This window comes from Oncorhynchus gorbuscha, linkage group LG24 (assembly GCF_021184085.1).
Source record: "Oncorhynchus gorbuscha isolate QuinsamMale2020 ecotype Even-year linkage group LG24, OgorEven_v1.0, whole genome shotgun sequence".
Classification (NCBI taxonomy): Eukaryota; Metazoa; Chordata; class Actinopteri; order Salmoniformes; family Salmonidae; genus Oncorhynchus; species Oncorhynchus gorbuscha.
Genome location: NC_060196.1, coordinates 24,001,025 through 24,021,257, shown reverse-complemented (window position 1 = coordinate 24,021,257; position 20,233 = coordinate 24,001,025). Strand labels below are relative to the sequence as shown.

Below are 20,233 nucleotides of genomic sequence, written 5' to 3'. Positions count from 1 at the left end.
CACGTGATTGGGTCTTTCTCACTGGCTACAAGTGAAGACAACTGCGGGGACGCAATTCCGAGGCGCATATTGAAGATATTGGAAGAACTGTCCACATTTATTTTTAGTCAGCCAACAAGATGAGTAGACCTAACTAACAGTAAAAGCACACGCCTATGTCAATCTACTATCCACCATAGTACAAAAGTTGACCTATTCTGTGCGAGAAAGAAATATTCCAAACGTAGTCTGGGACATTTGTGGGATGCGATAGATTGCAAATTAATACAACCACTACCATCAAAAAAACGTTTTTACACAATGAGGCTGTGGATCAAGCAGTCAACAAGTCGAGACAACTCAAAGGCAAAATCCATTGAAATCAAGATATTGGAATTCATTGCCCTTAACAATCAACTGCTCTTTGTCATGGGTTATGTTGGCTTTCGCCGACTGGTTGAGGACCAGTACACACTACCAAGTGTGTTATTTTTTTTAGATGTTGCCCTACCGGAGATACACAGTAATAGCCTCATGACATGAATACTATGGAACGCAAACACCGGCCACGTACGATGTGTTTACAATACTGTGTTGGTGATAAAGCATCATTTGTTCAACTGCAACTTATGGGTTAGCTAGCTTTAGCTTGGTACCTAGCCAGCACCAATACAACCAGTCTAAAAACAATGACCAGTAGAAACTGCAGTCATTTTCATTATTCTTAGCAATGATTTAGTAATCCTTGTGAGTAAGTATTAGCTATGTTTCCCCTTGTTGTTTGCCTATTGTAATTGAACTTCAGTTCATGGAAATAAATAGCTAGCCAGCTACTTAACCCTGTTGCCCAAAGCTAACATTATAAGCAGCCAGCTAGCTGTCACATTGTCAAGCTAGCCACAATAAAGGTTAGGCACAATAGTGGAATTTGCAGTGTGCCTTCTAAATAAAACTGTCATTTATATTTATTATGGGTCCCCATTAGCTACTTTCAAAGTAACAGCTACTCTTCTTGGGGTCCAACGAAAATGAAGGCAGTTTATACAATTTAAAAAAAACGTGTTCCCTCAGCCCGCTACTTGACCACTACCACATAACGTGTGTGTGTGTATGCATGTGTCTGTGCCCATGTTAGCGTTGCTTCACATACCCCGCTTAAAAAAAAAAAAAAATCGAATTTTACCGCTTTGTGTAAGTTACTTGATTTGGAATAGAGCTCCATGTATTCATGGCTCTATGTAGTACTGTGCGCCTCCCATAGTCTGTTCTGGACTTGGGGACTGTGAAGAGACCTCTTGTGGGGTATGCGTGGGTGTCCCAGCTGTGTGCCAGTAGTTTAGACAGACCGCTCGGTGCATTCAACATGTCAATACCTCTCATAAATACAAGTAGTGATGAAGTAAATCTCTCCTCCACTTTCATCCAGGAGAGATTGACATGAATATTATTAATTTTTGCTCTGTGTCCATCTAAGGGCTAGCCCTGTTCTGAGCAAATTGCAATTTTCCTAAGTCCCTCTTTGTGTCACCTGACCACACGACTGAACAGTAGTGAAGGTGTGACAACTAGAGCCTGTAGTACCTGCCTTGTTGATAGGGTTAGAATGCAGAGCATTGCTTTTATTATAGACTTCTCCCCATCTAAACTAATACTGCATCAATATGTTTTGACCATGACAGTTTACAATCTAGGGTTACTCCAAGCAATTTAGTCATCTCAACTTGCTCAATTTCCACATTATTTATTACAAGATTTAGTTGAGTTTTAGGGTTTAGTGAGTGTTTTGTTCCAAATACAATGCTTATAGTTAAAAAAAATATTTAGTGCTAACCTATTCCTTGCCACCCACTCTGAAACTAACTGTAGCTCTTTGTTGATTTGTTGCAGTCATTTCAGTCTCTGTAGTAGCTGACGTGTTGAGCCATCCGCATACATAGACACTCTGGCTGTACTCAAAGTCAGTGGTATGTGATTAGTAAAAATGGAATAAAGCAAGGGACCTAAACAGGTACTCTGGGGGATTCCTGATTCTAACCTAATTAAATGTGAGAGGCTTCCATTAAAGACTACTCTGTAATAAATTAAATCCAAAAATACCGATTTCCGATTGGTATGAACTTGAAATCGGCCCTAATTAATCGGCCATTCCGTTTCATCGGTCGACCTCAACTGAATGCCTCGCTGTGACTCACTGTCTTTAGGAGCTATCTATTTTCATGAACAGGGTAGTGTACCTTTATAAACTGCCGTGTGTGATTATTTGTAATTATTTTTGTCGAACGAACAGCTGACTAAATGACCACAATGCAGCAGCACACAGGCCAGGAACCTATAACCCTGGCAATTTGTCTGGTAAACTCATGGATACGCACTCAGTGGCTGACTGGTATTGTGATGCAGTCATTTCCATGGTAATATAGAATGTTCAATCAAATGATAACTATTTTAGCTCATATATTTTTTGTAATGTGAATCAAGAAATCACAGCACATATTTTAGCACATTTTACTTCCTGTTTTGCTGCTATGGACACTCTCGCAAATGGCAAATTCTACACAGGGACACTCAAAGTCTATCTTAAATTAATAATTCTTTATCAGCGCCCTGGAGAGGTTCCAACCAACTCAAGGCACCAAGTACACATGTCGATCAGGAGCTCTCCCAAGCCAGTCCTGTTCTCTTATATACTGCAGACAAGTTATATTTGCATGATTTAGCTTATTCGTCGTTCATAATTAATTTATCATTAACGTTTGCTTCATGCATGTGACAGACCAATACCTCGTGAGGCGTCTTCTCTCTAAGCTGAGACGTTGAAACAGATCTTTCATTCTCAAATCAAGGGTCTGGGTGTATTGCCAAATTGCAGATACTGATAGTGAGGATTCGTTCAATCAGTCACTTGCATGAACACAGAAATTGGTTATTAGAAAAGCACAAACATTTTCCATCACACCATCATTGATGTGAATGGGGAAGCCCGTTCTAGCCATTCTATTTCTATGACCGCAGATGCAGTCAGGAGAGGAGAACATTTCTAATAAATAAAAAATGCTATTCTAAAAGTTTTTACGGTGACCGTGGTCATTTTGCTGGCCAATTACATCATCCAAAATGCCATGACCGTCACAGCCCTACCTATTAAGACACTTTGTTGGTGTGTCCTTTATTTCCCCCAAAAAGCTTACTCAAGTAAATGTGGTTCTATAACTAAGCTATGACCCCATTTTCAAATCGGGAAACTTTGTGTTTGTGAATCCTAATTTGGGAAACGCTGAAGTAGAGAAAATAAAGAGATTGGCGGATTTTTGTGTGTCCCCCTGTATCTTTGACTCTTCACAGTGTAGTCTTATGAGTAGGTACATCGCTGGCTCACATTTTCACACCACACTAAAAGTATTATTCGAACAGACATCCCCATTCAAGTCCATGTTCTGTGGGGGAAGGTGTTGTAGGGGCTACTAGCATTGAGTGAGTGATATATTTCTCTCTTGAGCTTATTTCTACTAGCTGGCATGCATAAAGATGGTGGCTTCATTGCAGTTACTTGTTTGCTAACTTTGCTGTATTGTAGCTTGTCCTTTGGTTCTCTGTTTTTGAATGAGCAAAGTATGCATGGTCCCAATTCTAACTCCTGGACACCAGCAATTTTTATAAAGTAGACTGTGTTGCTTTATGGGTTTATTTGGTCCTTGTAAATAAAACATGTGTTTGGCCATGCCCATTTGCTATCGACCATTATTAATATGTATGTATGATTTGGATTCTCCCTCAAGGAATCGGGAGATGATGAGTACAGAGGGGAGCACTCGGACACAGAGGACGAGGTCGACAGTGACTTTGACATAGATGAGGGTGACGAGCCTGATAGTGACCAGGAGGATGATGCTCCTCGCAGGAAGAGTCGAGTTGTCACCAAAGCTTATAAGGTAACTTAATGAACTTGCATCCTCACTACTTCTACCAACAACCACAATGTGCACCCCTGGGGGACCGCGAACATAGGCAATCAACCACTAGACTACAACTCTGATAATACTGGGTCATTCCATATTGAATTAATCACCCTTTTTGATTTGAACAAAAATTACCATACACATTTACCCATGAGAACTGTTTTTATCAGGGCCACGTGTATGCCTAACAGATTTTGGCAAACCCATTGATAGAACATCATCTTGGCACAACTCGCGTATGACCATCCATTCAAGAGCAGAAGGTGCTCAAAGTTAACCCATATTGGACCCCCTACCATGCGACATTGATATCCTCATTAATATGCATAATTCGATTTTGGTATAGTGTTTAGAGCCGACCCCATTTAGTCGACTGGTTGATTGTTTGGTCGATAGGCTATTGGTCGACCGAGATGTATTTTCGGTGCAACACGCAAAAAAATGAAATATCATGGTGTACAAGACACCGGTCTGATGCGCGTCTTACTGTGTGGACTGATCCATTGTGGAGGCTGTGGGGATGGCACATATTCAGACCTTCTCTTTTTACACATTTTGTAATGTTAGACTTATTGTTTACATGTTTTCCTCATCAATCTACACACAATAATGACAAGGCGAAAACATTTGTTAATAAAAAATGTTTAAAAAAACAAAACATTTACAGAAGTATTCAGACCCTTTACTCAGTAATTTGTTGAAGCACCTTTGGCAGCGATTACAGCCTCAAGTTTTCTTTGGTATGATGCTATTTGCAGATCCTCTCAAGCTCTGTCAGGTTGTCGCTGCACAACTATTTTCAGGTCTCTCCAGAGATGTTTGATCGGGTTCAAGTTCGGGCTCTGACTGGGCCACTCAAGGACATTCAGAGACTTGTCCCGAAGCCATACCTTCGTTGTCTTGGCTGTTGCTGTTTGCTTAGGGTCGTTGTCCTGTTGGAAGGTAAAACCTTCGCCCCAGTCTGAGGTCCTGAGCGCTAGTTTAGAAAGAATTCTAAAAACCTGTTTTCACATTGCCATTATAGGGTATAGTATTTAGATTGATGAGGAAAATGTTTTATGTACTCAATTTTAGAATAAGCCTGTAACGTATCAAAATGTTGAAAAAGTGAAAGGGTCTGAATATTTTCCGAATGCACTGTATATGGAAAAATACATGTTTTACTATTTGGTTAAAAGAACAGACTCTTGGTCGGCAAAGTTTTTTTCTGTCTGGGACAGCCCTAATTGTTTTAGATAATGTCATTTATGAAAAGGGACATTTATCAAAGTATGAACTCCCGAGGTATGAATAAATCATGTGCGTTTTGCATGTGTTTTTTAATACTGTATGCAAATTTTTCACGCACATGTTGATTGTTTTATTCCAAGGAACCTCTGAAGGTGACCAAGCCTAAACCAAAGAGGCCTTCAGAGGAGCTGAAGAAGACGGAGAAAGCCAAAATGGAGAGGAGGGTGCCGCAGGAGTTTCAGGAGTTTGGAGAGAGTAAGAGGCCTCTTATCTATACGGGCTCTTTTTTTCAACAAAGTATCTTATTGCCCAAACGCAAGTGGGTTTACAGTATTGGCTGTGGTATTATCCTACCATAACGTAAGGATTGGCAATTTAACATTAGCAAGCTTACGCTGAGGTGGGAGTGGTGGCAATATCTGAGATGTGTCCTTTCAAATGCCCATATGCCCAGGGTAAATTGCACATTTCATTGAATATCATGTTAAAATGGAATTCTCTGTAAACAAACATGGGCATTGCAGATATGCATGGTGGAAAGAGTCAATTAAAATAACTACGTCTAGGCTTATCTCGTTGGAAAGCCTGTTTCTGATGACAGCATGGTAGGAATGTAATTTTGAGACCAAATTATGATTCATTTTGGGCAAACATTTTGAGACACAGTAGCGATGAGTAATTTCGCAAATATCAGCAACAATCGCAATTTAGTTTTTACTGTCAGAAGTTGCTTATTAAGCTAAAGTAGTCGTTAACTCCTAGTGCTGATACACACACGCTCAGCCTTCCTCAAAATAACTGGATTCAAATTCAGGTGTCACCACCTGCACCATAGCTGGATCTACACAACCGATGTCTCAGAGATATTTATATATGGTATCATTTTTTATATATTTGTGTGTGTGTATGTATATATAGTTGAAGTTGGAAGTTACATACACTTAGGTTGGAGTCATTAAAACTCATTTTTCAGCCACTCCACAAGTTTCTTGTTAACAAACTATGGTTTTGGCAAGTGGGTTAGGATATCTACTTTTGTGCATGACACAAGTAATATTTCCAATCATTTTTACAGACCTAACTTATAACTTAGACTTAAACTTATAATTCACTGTATCACAATTCCAGTGGGTCAGAAGTTTACATACACTAATTTGACTGTGCCGTTAAAAAGCTTTAAAAATTCCAGAAAATTGTCATTCCTTTAGAAGCTTCTGATAGGCTAATTGACACAATTTGAGTCAATTGGAGGTGTACCTGTGGATGTATTTCAAGGCCTACCTTCAAACTCAGTGCCTCTTTGCTTGACATCATGGGAAAATCAAAAGAAATCAGCCAAGACTTCAGCAAAAAGAATTGTAGACCTCCACAAGTCTACTTCATCCTTGGGAGCAATTGCCAAACGCCTGAAGGTACCATGTTCATCTGTACAAACAATAGTACACAAGTATAAACACCATGGAACCACCCAGCTGTCCAACCACTCAGGAAGGAGACACGTTGTCTCCTAGAGATGAACGACTTTGCGAAAAGTGCAAATCAATCCTAGAACAACAGCAAAGGACCTTGTGAAGATGCTGGAGGAAACGGGTACAAAAGTATCTATATCCACAGTAAAAGTCCTATATCGACACAACCTGAAAAGCCGCTCAGCAAGGAAGAAGCCACTGTTCCAAAACCGTCATAAAAAAGCCAGACTATGGTTTGCAACTGCACATGGGGACAAAGATCATACTTTTTGGAGAAATGTCCTCTGGTCTGAATAGAACTGTTTGGTCATAATGACCATCGTTATGTTTGGAGGAAAAAAGGAGGAGGCTTGCAAGCCGAAGAACACATCCCAACCGTGAAGCACGTGTTGGATCATGTTGTATATATATTTTTATCTCTCTCTCTCTCTCTCTCTCTCTCTCTCTCTCTCTCTCAGTGCATTCGGAAAGTATTCCAACCCCATGACTTTTTCCACATTCTATTACATTAACGCCTTATTATAAAATTGATTTAAATATTTTCCTCGTCAATCTACACACAATACACCATAATCATGAAGCAAAAACAGTTCCCCCCCCCCCCCCCCTAATTTTTGCAAATGTATTACAATAAAAATTTGGTCCCTTTGCTATAAGACTCGAAATTGAGCTCCGGTGCATCCTGTTTCCATTGATCATCCTTGAGATGTTTCTGTAACTTGGAGTCCACCTGTGGTAATTTCAATTGACTGGACATGATTTGGAAAGGCACACACCTGTCTATTTAAGGTCCCACAGTTGACAGTGCATGTCAGAGCAAAAACCAACCCATGAGGTTGAAGGGATTGTCCGTAGAGCTCTGAGACAGAATTGTGTCACGGCACAGATCTGGAGAAGGGTACCAAAACATTTCTTCAGCATTGAAGGTCCCAAAGAACACAGTGGCCTCCATCATTCTTAAATGAAAGAAGTTTGGAACCGCCAACACTCTTCCTAGAGCTGGCCGCCCGTCCAAACTGAGCAATCATTGGAGAACGGCCTTGGTCAGGGAGGTGAACAAGAACCCGATGGTCACTGACAGTTCTCCAGAGTTCCTCTGTGGAAATGGGGAAACCTTCCAGAAGGACAACCATCTCTGCAGCACTCCACCAATCAGGCCTTTATGGTAGAGTGGCCAGATGGATGCCACACCTCAGTAAAAGGCACATTAATGATGGAGTTTGCCAAAAGGCACACAAAGGATTCTGACCATGAGAACCAATATTCTCTGGTCTGATGAAACCACAATTCAACTTGTTGACCTGAATGCCAAGCGTCACGACTGGAGGAAATCTGGCACCATCTCTGGTGAAGCATGGTAGTGTTAGCATCATGCTGTGGGGATGTTTTTCAGCGGCAGGGACTGAGACTAATCAGGATCGTGGGGAAAGATGAACGGAGCGAAGTACTGAAAGATTCTTAATGAATGCCTGCTCCAGACCGCTCAGGACCTGACTGGGGCGACGGTTCACCTTCCAACAGAACAACAACCCTAAGCACACAGTCAAGACAATGCAGGAGTGGCTTCGGGACAGGCGTCAATGTCCTTCAGTGGCCCAGCCAGAGCCTGGACTTGAACCAGACCAAATATCTCTGGACAGACCTGAAAATAGCTGTGCAGCGATGCCCCCAATCCAACCTGACAGAGCTTGAGAGGGTCTGCAGAGAAGAATGGCAGGAACTCCCCAAATACAGATGTGCCAAACTTGTAGCGTCATACCCAAGAAGACTCGAGGCTGTAATCGCTGCCAAAGGTGTTTCAACAAAGTACTAAGTAAACGGTCTGAATACTTATATAAATGTTATATTTCTGTATTTTTTTATTTTTGTATACATTAGCAAAGGTTTTTTTTTTAAACCGTTTTTAATTGTATTACCATATGGCCCAACGCCTTACCAACAGTCCAGTCCAACTTGTATTACAAAGGTATCCCTTTCTGAAAAATGTGCCAACATTACATTTGTGAAAATAGTTTGTAAGAACACATAGTATGAAAAGGTACAGGGCACACTGTTCAAATGACTCATAGAATGCAACATAACTTGGTGGAACTTGCAACTGGGTTATGGGGATCACATTCCATCCAGGAGGGAACTACCAGTTAATTATACGCTTGAGCAACAGTCCAGGAAATCATTAACTTTGGCTTAATGCCCATTGAAACCCCATTTGACAACGTTAAAAGGGAGATACCCACAAGGTTACACATGCTGTCACAAGGGATTAATGGCAAAGATGGGAGGTGTGTCCTCTACTTTTTTTTTTTTAACTCTGATTTAGCCAATAGTGTAAAATCTAATGCAGACACGTATTGGGGAATTGACTAGTTTAGTAATGTTAAATTGTATTTTGAGTGGACCATCCCTGTAAGCCTTGTCATTAACTGGCAACTTCCCCAGCTCGGAAGTCTGTGCGCCAGTCGACCAGCGAGCATACGCGGAAGACCAACCTGCGACTGCAAGAAAGACAGGATGCCCCCCGACGGCGGAGGGGAGCCCACCACGACCGACCCCTGACCCAGGAAGAGTTGCTGGCTGAGGCCAAAATAACTGCTGAGGTCAACCTCCGATCCCTAGGTAAGACGAAAGGGGGAATCTAAATGGTCACGAGTTGACCTGTTAATTCCCAACAACGACGACATGGTTCAAGTTCAATTAAGTTTACTGATTCATAACATCACCGTCCACATAGGCACAGTGAAACGGTAACAAGAAACTTCAAAAATACGAGGGAGTGCACACCGTAATTGCAGGTGTTTAAACTACCTGAATCGTAATTACAGACACATAGTGGCACTTGAATATACAAGTTAACAGCTCATGTTACCTGAATGGATTGTAATGTGTTCATATTACATGGGTTGATACTGATGAAGTTGGTGGAAAATAAACTGTCTAAACTCTATTTAGAATGGAGGTTTTAAGGACAAAAGCAGGGAAGGAAAAATGGATGTCGCTCAGAATGAGACGCGGCGGAGATTTGTCCATGCACAAAGCCGTTTTATGGGTCTACCTAGCGCTAAAAGATATGACACATGGCAGTGCATACTGAACAATGTGAGAAAATATGTCCAAAGCTTGGCCAGGGTCGTGTTAATTGACCATTTCTGTATGTTCTTATTTTAAAGAGAACTACGAACGTCTTGAGGCTGACAAGAAAAAACAGGTTCATAAGAAGCGGCGATTTGAGGGCCCCACCATCCGCTACCACTCTGTCCTCATGCCCCTGGTGCCTCACTCCATCTTAAAAGAAGAAAATGTGGATGTGGAAGGGTAAGGAGACACATATTTAGGTGGAAGAGTTTTGTTTAGCTGAAAAAAATTGCTACATCTGCATTGAGTTTCAGAATTTTTTACAAGAATGTAGCAATGCTATTGGAAACAGTTTAAAAGCCTTCTAGTATCTGGATAAATGCAGGGCCGGCAGCAAAATGAATCAGTTGGACAGGCATTTGATATCCATAGATGGCACATTTTTTTTCAAGGGTGTTGTCCAAAAGACAGGCAGTCATTGTCATGTGGTTAATCATAAAAATCAGAATAGAAAATTATAAAAATCTGTCATATGGACACATTGATAGCCTACACTGTGATCCATTGGCGGCTAATGAAATGAGCACATGGAACTCAGAGAAAGCCAATGCAGCAGTCTTCAACTAAATAAAATACATATGCCTAAAGCCGACAAATAAAAACACAACCTGATGAAAATGTTCCAATACCAACATGTTTCAAGCATACCACCATAGTCCCTGTGCCCAAGAATGCTAAGGTAACCTTCCTAAATGACTACTGGCCCGTGCACGTCTGTAGCCATGAAGTGCTTTGAAATGCTGGTCATAGGTCACATCAACACCATCATCCCAGAAGGAACACCTACGTGAGAAAGTTGTTCATTGACTACAGCTCAGGTTTCGACACCATAGTGCCCTCAAAGCTCATCACTAAGCTAATAACCCTGGGACTAAACACTTCCCTTTGCAAATGGATCGTGGACTTCCTGACAGGCCTACCCCAGGTGGTAAGGGTAGGTAACAACTCGCTGATCCTCAACACGGGGGCGTGTGCTCAGTCCCGTCCTGTACGCTCTGTTCACCCATGACTGCATGGCCAAGCACGATTCCAACACCATCATTAAGTTTGTCGACGAAACAACATTGTTAGGTCTGATCACCGACAACAATGAGACAGCCTATAGGGAAGAGGTCAGAGACCTGGCCGTGTGGTGCCAGGTAAAATAGATGGTATCATGAGGAAGGAAAATGATGTGGATATATTGAAGCAATAATGTTCATAATATAAAACACACAGAAATACAAGCCTTCGGTCATTAATATGGTTAAAACCGGAAACTATCATTTCGAATACAAAACGTTTATTCTTTCAGTGGAATACGGAATTGTTCCGTATTTTATCGAACGGGTGGCAACCTTAAGTCTAGTGCTGTTATGTCAGAATTATGTCAAATTCTGGCAAATTAATTAAGTCTTTGTTAGGAAGAAATGGTCTTCACACAGTTTGCAACGAGCCAACTGCTTCATATACCCTGACTCTGCTTGTACTGAACGCAAGAGAAGCGACACAATTTCCATAGTGTTTGCAGGCAATATTAACTATCTTAACTAAATATGCAGGTTTAAAAAATATACTTGTGTATTGATTTTAAGAAAAGCATTGATGTTCATGGTTAGTTTCATTGGTGCAACGATTGTGCTTTTTTCGCGAATGCACTTTGTTAAATCATCACCAGTTGGCGAAGTAGGCTGTGATTCGATGATAAATTAACAGGCACCGCATTGATTATATGCAACGCAGGAGCTAGGTATACTAGTAATATCAACCATGTGTAGTTAACTAGTGATTATGTTAAGATTGTTTTTTTTTTATATGATAAGTTTAATGCTAGCTAGCACCTTAACTTTGGCTCCTTGCTGCACTCTGCTAAGGTGGTCAGCCTGCCACGCAGTCTCTTCATAGATTGTAATGTAATCTGCGTCCAAAAATGACCGATTTAAAACTTGAAATCGGCCCTAATTAATCAGCCATGCCGATTAATTGGTCAACCTCCTTGTTTCCACTGGATATATGGGATCATCAGATCTTTATACATTTCTCTTTTACATCGAGGCCGGGGGGGAGTTGGAACATTTTTCAAGTACTGCGACTAACCATTATTATTCTCAAAAGATGTAAAAACAAAAAAACAGACTGGCTCAGTTTATTAGTAGTGGACTTTGAGTTAAGTCAGAGATCAGGCATCCCAAATGGGCACGTTTCTACATATGCACACAGCAGGCCAGGTAGGCCTACTTCTATGCGTACACAGGCACATACATTTACTAGGCCTACTTGTGACATGATAAATATACAAACAGCAAACAATTCACACAATGAATGAGCAGGAATTGGCGGCAGACAGCTGAGCTCTTTCTGGAGAGCTGAGTGCACGTATTCTGGAGAAAGACGTGCCATATCTTCGCCACACACCCCTCCCCTTCTTGTTGCAACATTTTAAATTATACTCAAGACACATTATCTTCACACACATTTTAGATGCTTTTCACTGACAGCTGCAACTCAATCAGCTAGGACTATTGCCACACGCTGCCCAAATTGAGGGCTTCCCAAATAGGCATAGACCTAAGCACTTGTGATTTTAAACAATCCACTGCATTTTTTTTTTTTTCAAAACAATGATCCTCTTTGGCTAAGTCATAAACCTGGTGAAGTATTTTATTTAGATGGGTAATTATATAGTTTTGGCAAAACATCAATTTACTTTAGTGGAAGCCAGCATCTGAACTGTGCAATCGATTTCTTTCCAATTCATAAGAAGAAAAAAAACACACATCTGAATATAATGACGAGATGCCCATGTGTCCGTCCTAACAAGGAGAGTCATTGTCCCAAAGGCGGGAAGGTAAGCTTCAAGTTTAGGTCTGCATAATATGTCAATATAACCACTTTGGGCTTATTCTATACAGATTTTGGCGAGAGTGAGCCCTCTCGCTTAGCCTCTTCCTCTCTGCTGAAACTATCACCTGAGAGAGCATCCGAGCGAGCCAATCAGCGCCCCTCTGTCTTACTATATGTAGCCCATGTAAATGATCCTGTCTGGCCAGAAATACTCTTATTGTCCAGACAGCATCAGATACATGGTTTACACATACTGAGACAGAGGGGTGCATGCGGTACCTGTAAAACAAATCAACTCAATTATTTTGTTGACATTACTTAATTGTGATTTGGCATAAACATTTTTTTACCCCTTTTTTTCCCCAATTTGGTGGTATCCAATTGTTTTTAGTAAGCTACTATATTGTCTCATCGCTACAACTCCCGTACGGGCTCCGGAGAGACGAAGGTTGAAAGTCATGCGTCCTCTGATACACAACCCAACCAAGCCGCACTACTTCTTAACACAGCGCACATCCAACCCGGAAGCCAGCCGCACCAATGTGTCGGAGGAAACACCGTTCACCTGGCAACCTTGGTTAGCGCGCACTGCGCCCAGCCCGCCACAGGAGTCACTGGTGTGCGATGAGACAAGGATATCCCTACCGGCCAAACCCTCCCTAACCCGGACGACGCTAGGCCAATTGTGCGTCACCCCACGGACCTCCCGGTCGTGGCGGGTTACGACAGAGCCTGGGCACGAACCCAGGGTCTCTGGTGACACAGCTGGCACTGCAGTACAGCGCCCTTAACCACTGCGCCACCCAGGAGGCCTTGGCAAAAACATTTAACCGGGCATTTGATAGGGCTGTTGCGGTGACCGTATTGCCGCCACATATGAGTCATGACTGCAGTGAAATTCTACGTGACCCGCGAGTCACGGTAATCTCTTATACACTCTAGACATGTTAGTAGTACCCAACTCACTATTGATCATCAGGTCACTAATGGCCTGGCACTCAAGGCTCTATTGTCCTTCTAACCACTCTGACATCGGTGCAAATGCAATCAAAAACCACCGCAAACACTCATCAAAGTAGTATGTGCTTTTGAAACTCACCTCACTGTGATTAATCAATTTGAAGAAAGAAGTTCAACATCAGGTTGTGGAAAACCTGGTCGTTGTGGATGTTTCAAAACCTAACCCAATGACATGGACAGTGCTTTCTAAGGTGATTGTGCACAATTAATCTATGCACACGCATAGATATATACATAGACCTATATAAAAAAAAATTGTGCCATTAGACAATACAGATCTAAGATATCTTTGGTACATAATTGGTCTAGTCTAAATTAAACACATTCAAAGTTAGCCTACAATTATATGAATTTGGTTTTGAATAGCCTAGTAATTGGGCTTTTTTAATATTTTCATAATAGGCTGACACATTACCTTTAGCTCAAGGTAATATCACCACTGTGCATTTCCATATCCTCTCCTTTTCATTCCTTTCTCCAGTGTGCAGAGAGAGGGGCTGAGACCCGCTGAGATCACGCTAACGGGATCGATATGACAACAGCCAGGGAAAGTGCATGGCTCCAAATTCAAAACAGAAATCCCATAATTAAAATTCCTCAAACATACAAGTATTTTACACCATTTTAAAGATGCACTTCTTCTTAATCCCACCACAGTGTCCGATTTCAAAAAGGCTTTACAGCGAAAGCAAACCAAACGATTGTTTGGTCAGAGCCAAGTCACAGAAAAACATTTTTTTCCCAGCCAAAGAAGAGTCACAAAAAGCAGAAATATAGATCAAATTAATCATTAACCTTTGATCTTCATCAGATGACACTCATAGGACTTCATGTTACACAATACATGTATGTTTTGTTCGATAACGTTCATATTTATATCAAAAAATCTGTTTACATTGGCGCATTACGTTCAGTAGTTCCAAAACAGCCACATCGGTTTACAGAAATACTCATAATAAACATTGATAAAAGAAACAACTATTATGCACGGAATTATAGATACACTTCTCCTTAAGAACCAATTCTTATTTTCAATGACGGTCTAGGAACAGTGGGTTAACTGCCTTGTTCAGGGGCAGAACGACAGATTTTTACCTTGTCTGCTCTGGGATTCGATCTTGCAACCTTTCGGTTACAAGTTCAATGCACTAGGCTACCCCTCCTGCCGCCCCAGTGTTTGTTTGATTTAAGATAGCAACGTTGATTTTCATACTAAATATGGTGTTCCAAAATCAAATGGAAATATGTTATGCAGTTAGGGCTGTGGCAGTCATAAAATTACGGTTATTGTCATGTAAAAGACTGCCGGTCTCACAGTAATTGACCGTTAATGAACATAAACACATCTATGCATACAAGCCGTATACAAGTCATAAATCAATTGAAAATACACCATCACAAATAAATGTAGTATTAATTTCAGGAAGGTCTAAAGAAACGTGATATGCAAGATGTCTTTCAGAAGTACAGAATAATTGGCCTACCATATGTTATCTGTCATGCCATAGGCTGTAGGCTTGTTCTTCAAGATAATAAGTCCTGTGCAATTATTTAAAATATGATTTTACAATAAGAAGAATATAATTACATTTTGCTGAATAAAATGGGATATTTTTCCCATTCTGGCTCGAAGGCCCATTTGAAGTGGCTATGTTGAGCGTAAAGGTGATAATTTGAAACAGGTCCTATATGCTAGATTTATAGTTATTTGGCAACTTTAGTTGAGAATAATACAAATCATAGATGCCTTAGAAATCAAAAGATATGGGCTGGTTGATGCGACTATAGGCTATTGATCATTTGATAAAGTTGCAAAAGAAAAGCTTGCGTTCTGTTCCTTCCCTCGGGCTGCAATCTGTTCTTTCATCAAGTGATCATATTTTCACCCATCAGACCAGACTCAATTTCATCTAGTCTTTACTAATAAATACAATTAGTTTCGATTTAGAATGGCCCATTATCAAATGGGCAGGAAGAGGGGAAAGAGAAAAACATTCATGTAATCTGTATGCACTCGAATAGCGAATGGAGGCCACTCTCCTGCTGGTTCGTTTCACTCATGTTGGGTAGGCTACTTTGGTTATTTCTTGGTGCAACAGGTGACATTCCGCCCAAACTCTGTATGCCATGGGCTCTCCAACCCTGTTCCTAACACTACCAAGTGCTTGATTTGGGAAACCAAGTGAAAGCTGTTCGGGAACATTGATAGTAAGATGTTTTCACAAGGAAACATATTCCATTAACTTTTTTGGGCTGGGGGCAGTATTGAGTAGCTTGGATGAATAAGGTGCCCAGAGTAAACTGTCTGCAACTCAGGCCCAGTTGCTAATATATGCATATTAGTAGATTTGGATAGAAAACAATCTGAAGTTTATAAAATGTTTGAATGATGTCTGTGAGTATAATAGAACTCATATGGCAGGCAAAAACCTGAGAAAAAAATCCAACCAGGAAGTGGGAAATCTGAGTTCTGTAGTTTTTCAACTCTCGGCCAATCGAATACACCGTGTCTATGGGGTCAAATAGCATTTCCTAAGGCTTCCACTAGATGTCAAACGGTCTTCAGAATCTTGTTTGATGCTTCTACTGTGAAGTGGGGGTGAATGAGAGGGGAATGAGTCAGAGGTCTGCCAGAGAGCCACGAGCTGGTGATGCACGTTCACATGAGAGTTAGCTTGAGTTCCATTGTATTTCTGAAGACGAAAGGAATTCTCCGGTTGGAACATTTTTGTAGATTTATGTTCAAAACATCCTAAAGATTGAGTCTATACATCATTTCATATGTTTCTACGGACTTTGTCTGCTCCTAGTGATCACGCGTCATGAATTTGGATGACTGGGCTGAACGCGCGAACAAAAAGGAGGTATTTGGACATAAATGGACATTATCGAACAAAACAAACAATTATTGTGGGACTGGGATTCCTTGGAGTGCATTCTGATCAAGATCATCAAAGGTAAGTGAATATTTATAATGCTATTTCTGACTTCTGTTGACTACACAACATGGCGGATATCTGTTTGGGTTGTTTTGGTCTCTGAGCGCCGTACTCAAATTATAGCAAGGTGATTTTTCTGCAAAGTTTTTTAAAAATCTGACACAGCGGTTGCATTAACTTTTTATGGCTGCAGGGGCAGTATTTAGTAGCTTGGATGAAAAGGTGCCCATTGTAAACGGCCAGCTCCTCAGTCTCAGTTGCTAATATACGCATATTATTATTAGTATTGGATAGAAAACTCTAAAGTTTCCAAAACTGTCAAAATATTGTCTGAGAGTATAACTGAACTGATATTGCAGGCGAAACCCGAGGAAAATCAAAACAGGAAGTGATGTCTATTTTGAAAACTCCATGTTCCATAGCCGCCCTTTGCTCCATTTAAAGGGATATGAACCAGATTCCTTTTCCTATCGCTTCCTCAAGGTGCCAACAGTCTTCAGACATAGTTTCAGGCTTTTATTTTGAAAAATGAGCCAGAACGATAACATCGCGTCAAGTGGTCACGAGTTTTGCTCGCGCAACAGAATTTGGACAGCCATTGTTTTCCCCTCTCCTACTGTGAAATACATTTGCGGTTCATATATTATTGATTATATATTTTAAAAACAACCTGAGGATTGATTCTAAAAATGTTTCACAAGTTTCTGTGGACATTATGGAAACTATTTGGAATTTGTCTGCGTTGTCGTGACCGCTCTTTCCTGTGGATTTCTGAACATACCTCCGTTTGTTTGTCGCGTTATTTTGGATCTAAAAACAAAAGGAAAATTTGTAACTGGGAGTCTCGTGAGTGAAAACATCCGAAGGTCAAAAGGTAAACGATTAATTTGATTGCTTTTCTGATTTTCGTGACCAAGCTACCTGATGCTACGTGTACTTAATGTTTTATTGTGCGATCGATAAACTTAAACGCTTGGATTGCTTTCACTGTAAAGCATAATTTCAATATCTGACACGACAGGTGAATTAACAAAAGGCTGAGCTGTGTTTTCCTATATTTCACTTGTGATTTTGTGAATATAAATGTTTATTGTATGTAGCGCTATGCTATTCAGCGGTTGTTGATGACACTTATCCCGATATCGGGATTGCAGCCATAACAAGTTAACTGGCCCAGAAGATAGGATATGCATAGAACTGGTAGATTTGGATAGAAAACACTCAAGTTTCCAAAGCTGTTAAAATAGTGTCTGTGAGTATAACAGAACTGATTTGGCAAGCGAAAACCTGAAATCCATTCAGGAAGTACGATGGAAGTACAATTTTCTTTGGTTTGTTGTAGTTTTCTATTCAATGCCATTACAGTATCCATTGACTTAGGACTCAAATTGCAGTTCCGCTGCCTTCCAGTAGATGTCAACAATCTTTAGAAATTGTTTCAGGCTTGTATTCTGAAAAATGAGGGAGTAAGAGCAGTCAGAGTGGACCCTGCTGTGTCAGCTTTTTCATGTGCGTGACCGAGAGTGCCTTTCTGGTTTACCTTTTGTATTGACGACGTTATTGTCCGGTTGAAATATTATAGATCATTTAGGCTAAAAACAACCTGAGGATTGTTTATGAACATCGTTTGAAATGTTTCTACGAACTTTACGGATACCATTTGGATTTTTTTGACTTCCTGTTGTGACTACGTTTGAGCCTGTGGATTACTGAAGAAAATGCGCGAACAAAGCTGAGGTTTTTGGATATAAAGATACTTTATCGAATAAAAGGAACATTTATTGAATAAATCTCTTGAGTGCAACCATATGAGATCATCAAAGGTAAGTGATTAATTTTATCTCTATTTCTGACTTGTGTAACTCTTCTACTTGGCTGGTTACTGTTTGTAATGATTTGTCTGCTGGGCTATGTTCTCAAATAATTGTACGGTATGGTTTTGCCGTGACGCATTTTTTAAATCTGACATCGTGGTTGGATTGACAAGAAGTTAATCTTTAAACCTATGTAAAATAGTTGCATCTTTTCTGAATTATTATGAGTATTTGTGTATTTGAATTTGGTGCTCTGCAATCTCACTGGATGTTGGCCCTAGAGGTTAAATAAAAAATATTTTTTTAAACACGCAGACAGGATGCAGCAGCCGTCTTGCTGAAATCAAGTACTATTTGAATATTAAATTAATATTGGATGCATTTTCTTTATAGTTTTTGTCTGTTATTTAAGCCCAAGTAGCTACTGTAGCCTAGGCTACTTGGCAATGGCCACAGTGTGGACCTGGAGTAGAGTACAGCATTGTTTACAATAAAGCTATTATTGCCCTTTGTCGGTAGTCTGTTTTATTACATATTTAACCTTTATTTAGCCAAGGAGTTTATGTACCACTAACTAAAGTGTTTATTTGTTTGTTTTTTTAAAGGTTAGACCAGGACACACCGCTGCCTGTTGCTCCTGTGGCACCAAGTCCAATGCCTTCCCAGCAACCCTTGGGAGGTCTTTGCTCCCGCACTTACATCACCTTTAGCGACGAGGAGGCCTTTGAGGCTGCCTTCCCCCAGGCTGTGCGGACCGGCTCCCAGCCCCCCATCCAGGAAGTCTGTCCTGTCACCCACAAGGCTGCATTATACAGAGACCCAGTTACAGACATCCCCTATGCCAACACACGAGCCTTTCGCATTATTCGCGAAGCCTACCGCAAATATGTGGCAGCTCATGGATTCCCCAACTCTGCTGGGGGTTTCTCTGTGGTTGATGCCTCAGGTTCCAGGAGTGCACGCCAGAAAATTGTCAAGCAGAGCACAGTTGCAAGGTAGAGGCTTATATTCTCTCATAAGTCTGTCCTCCTTTTATTTAGAGCCCCTCATCTGTTCAAAGATTCAGCGAAATGGCAGCCCCAGTACTTGTTTTGGTGTACAGCTGAAGCATAGGGCTATGGAAATTCTTGTTTGTAAACATTGGAGTAATAGAATTTACATTTAGGATAGAACGGGCCTTTCCAACCTTGTTCCTGGAGAGCTACTGTCCTGTAGGTATGTGAATAAAATGTTCAATAAATTTCCTTTAACATCCTGGGCCCTTTTTTTGCCTGGAACTAAGTCAGCGCAAGTGTCAAACTTAAGTTGGTTTGCAATTTTATCATGGAAAAACAGGCGCACTGGCATTTTACAGACTACACCAGGTTTGGCAATTTACCTGTGGGACCAGTGGCAATATTTAAGACTCACAAAAAGCAGGTGTTAACGGTAACGCAGTTGATAATGGATGGATTGTGAGAAGCACAGCCGATCCAGTCATGACGCACAGTGCTCATGGAAGGAGAGATGTGCCTTTTGTGCCGGTAAATCTCATATTTAGAAACTTAAATTAACACTCGGTTTCTTCTTCCCCCCCCCCCCCCCCCCCCCCCCCCCCCCCCCATTTAATTTAACTTGATTAAAAACTAAGCACAACCTACCCTCTCCTTAATAGCAAATCTAATCAGTGTGTATTTTTATGCTGGCCATTTGCAAAGTAGCCTATGAATAAAGGAGTTTTAAATGGTCTACTGAAACTGCTTGAAAATATGAGGTTTTTGCCCTCATGCTTTTTCATTATTCAAAATTCACATAGCTGCATTTCACTTGTTCAAGTAGGCCATCATCCTCATTTTCAAAGAGCGCCGCTCATCTGATTACCAAAGACATGC

At 40.8% G+C, this 20,233-nt stretch overlaps 1 protein-coding gene across 2 annotated transcripts in view; it reads left to right on the top strand.

The window, feature by feature from the left end:
- vps72a (vacuolar protein sorting 72 homolog a) overlaps window positions 1-19,619 on the top strand; it is a 28,927-nt gene extending 9,308 nt beyond the window's left edge. For both annotated transcript variants that reach the window (XM_046327076.1, XM_046327077.1), the window contains exons 2-6: window positions 3,756-3,908; window positions 5,306-5,420; window positions 9,074-9,250; window positions 9,802-9,946; window positions 18,968-19,619. In XM_046327076.1, coding sequence (XP_046183032.1) covers window positions 3,756-3,908; window positions 5,306-5,420; window positions 9,074-9,250; window positions 9,802-9,946; window positions 18,968-19,361 — 984 coding nt within the window. In that variant the 3' untranslated portion in view covers window positions 19,362-19,619. The remainder of the gene's footprint in view (window positions 1-3,755; window positions 3,909-5,305; window positions 5,421-9,073; window positions 9,251-9,801; window positions 9,947-18,967) is intronic.
- Window positions 19,620-20,233: the final 614 nt, after the last annotated feature.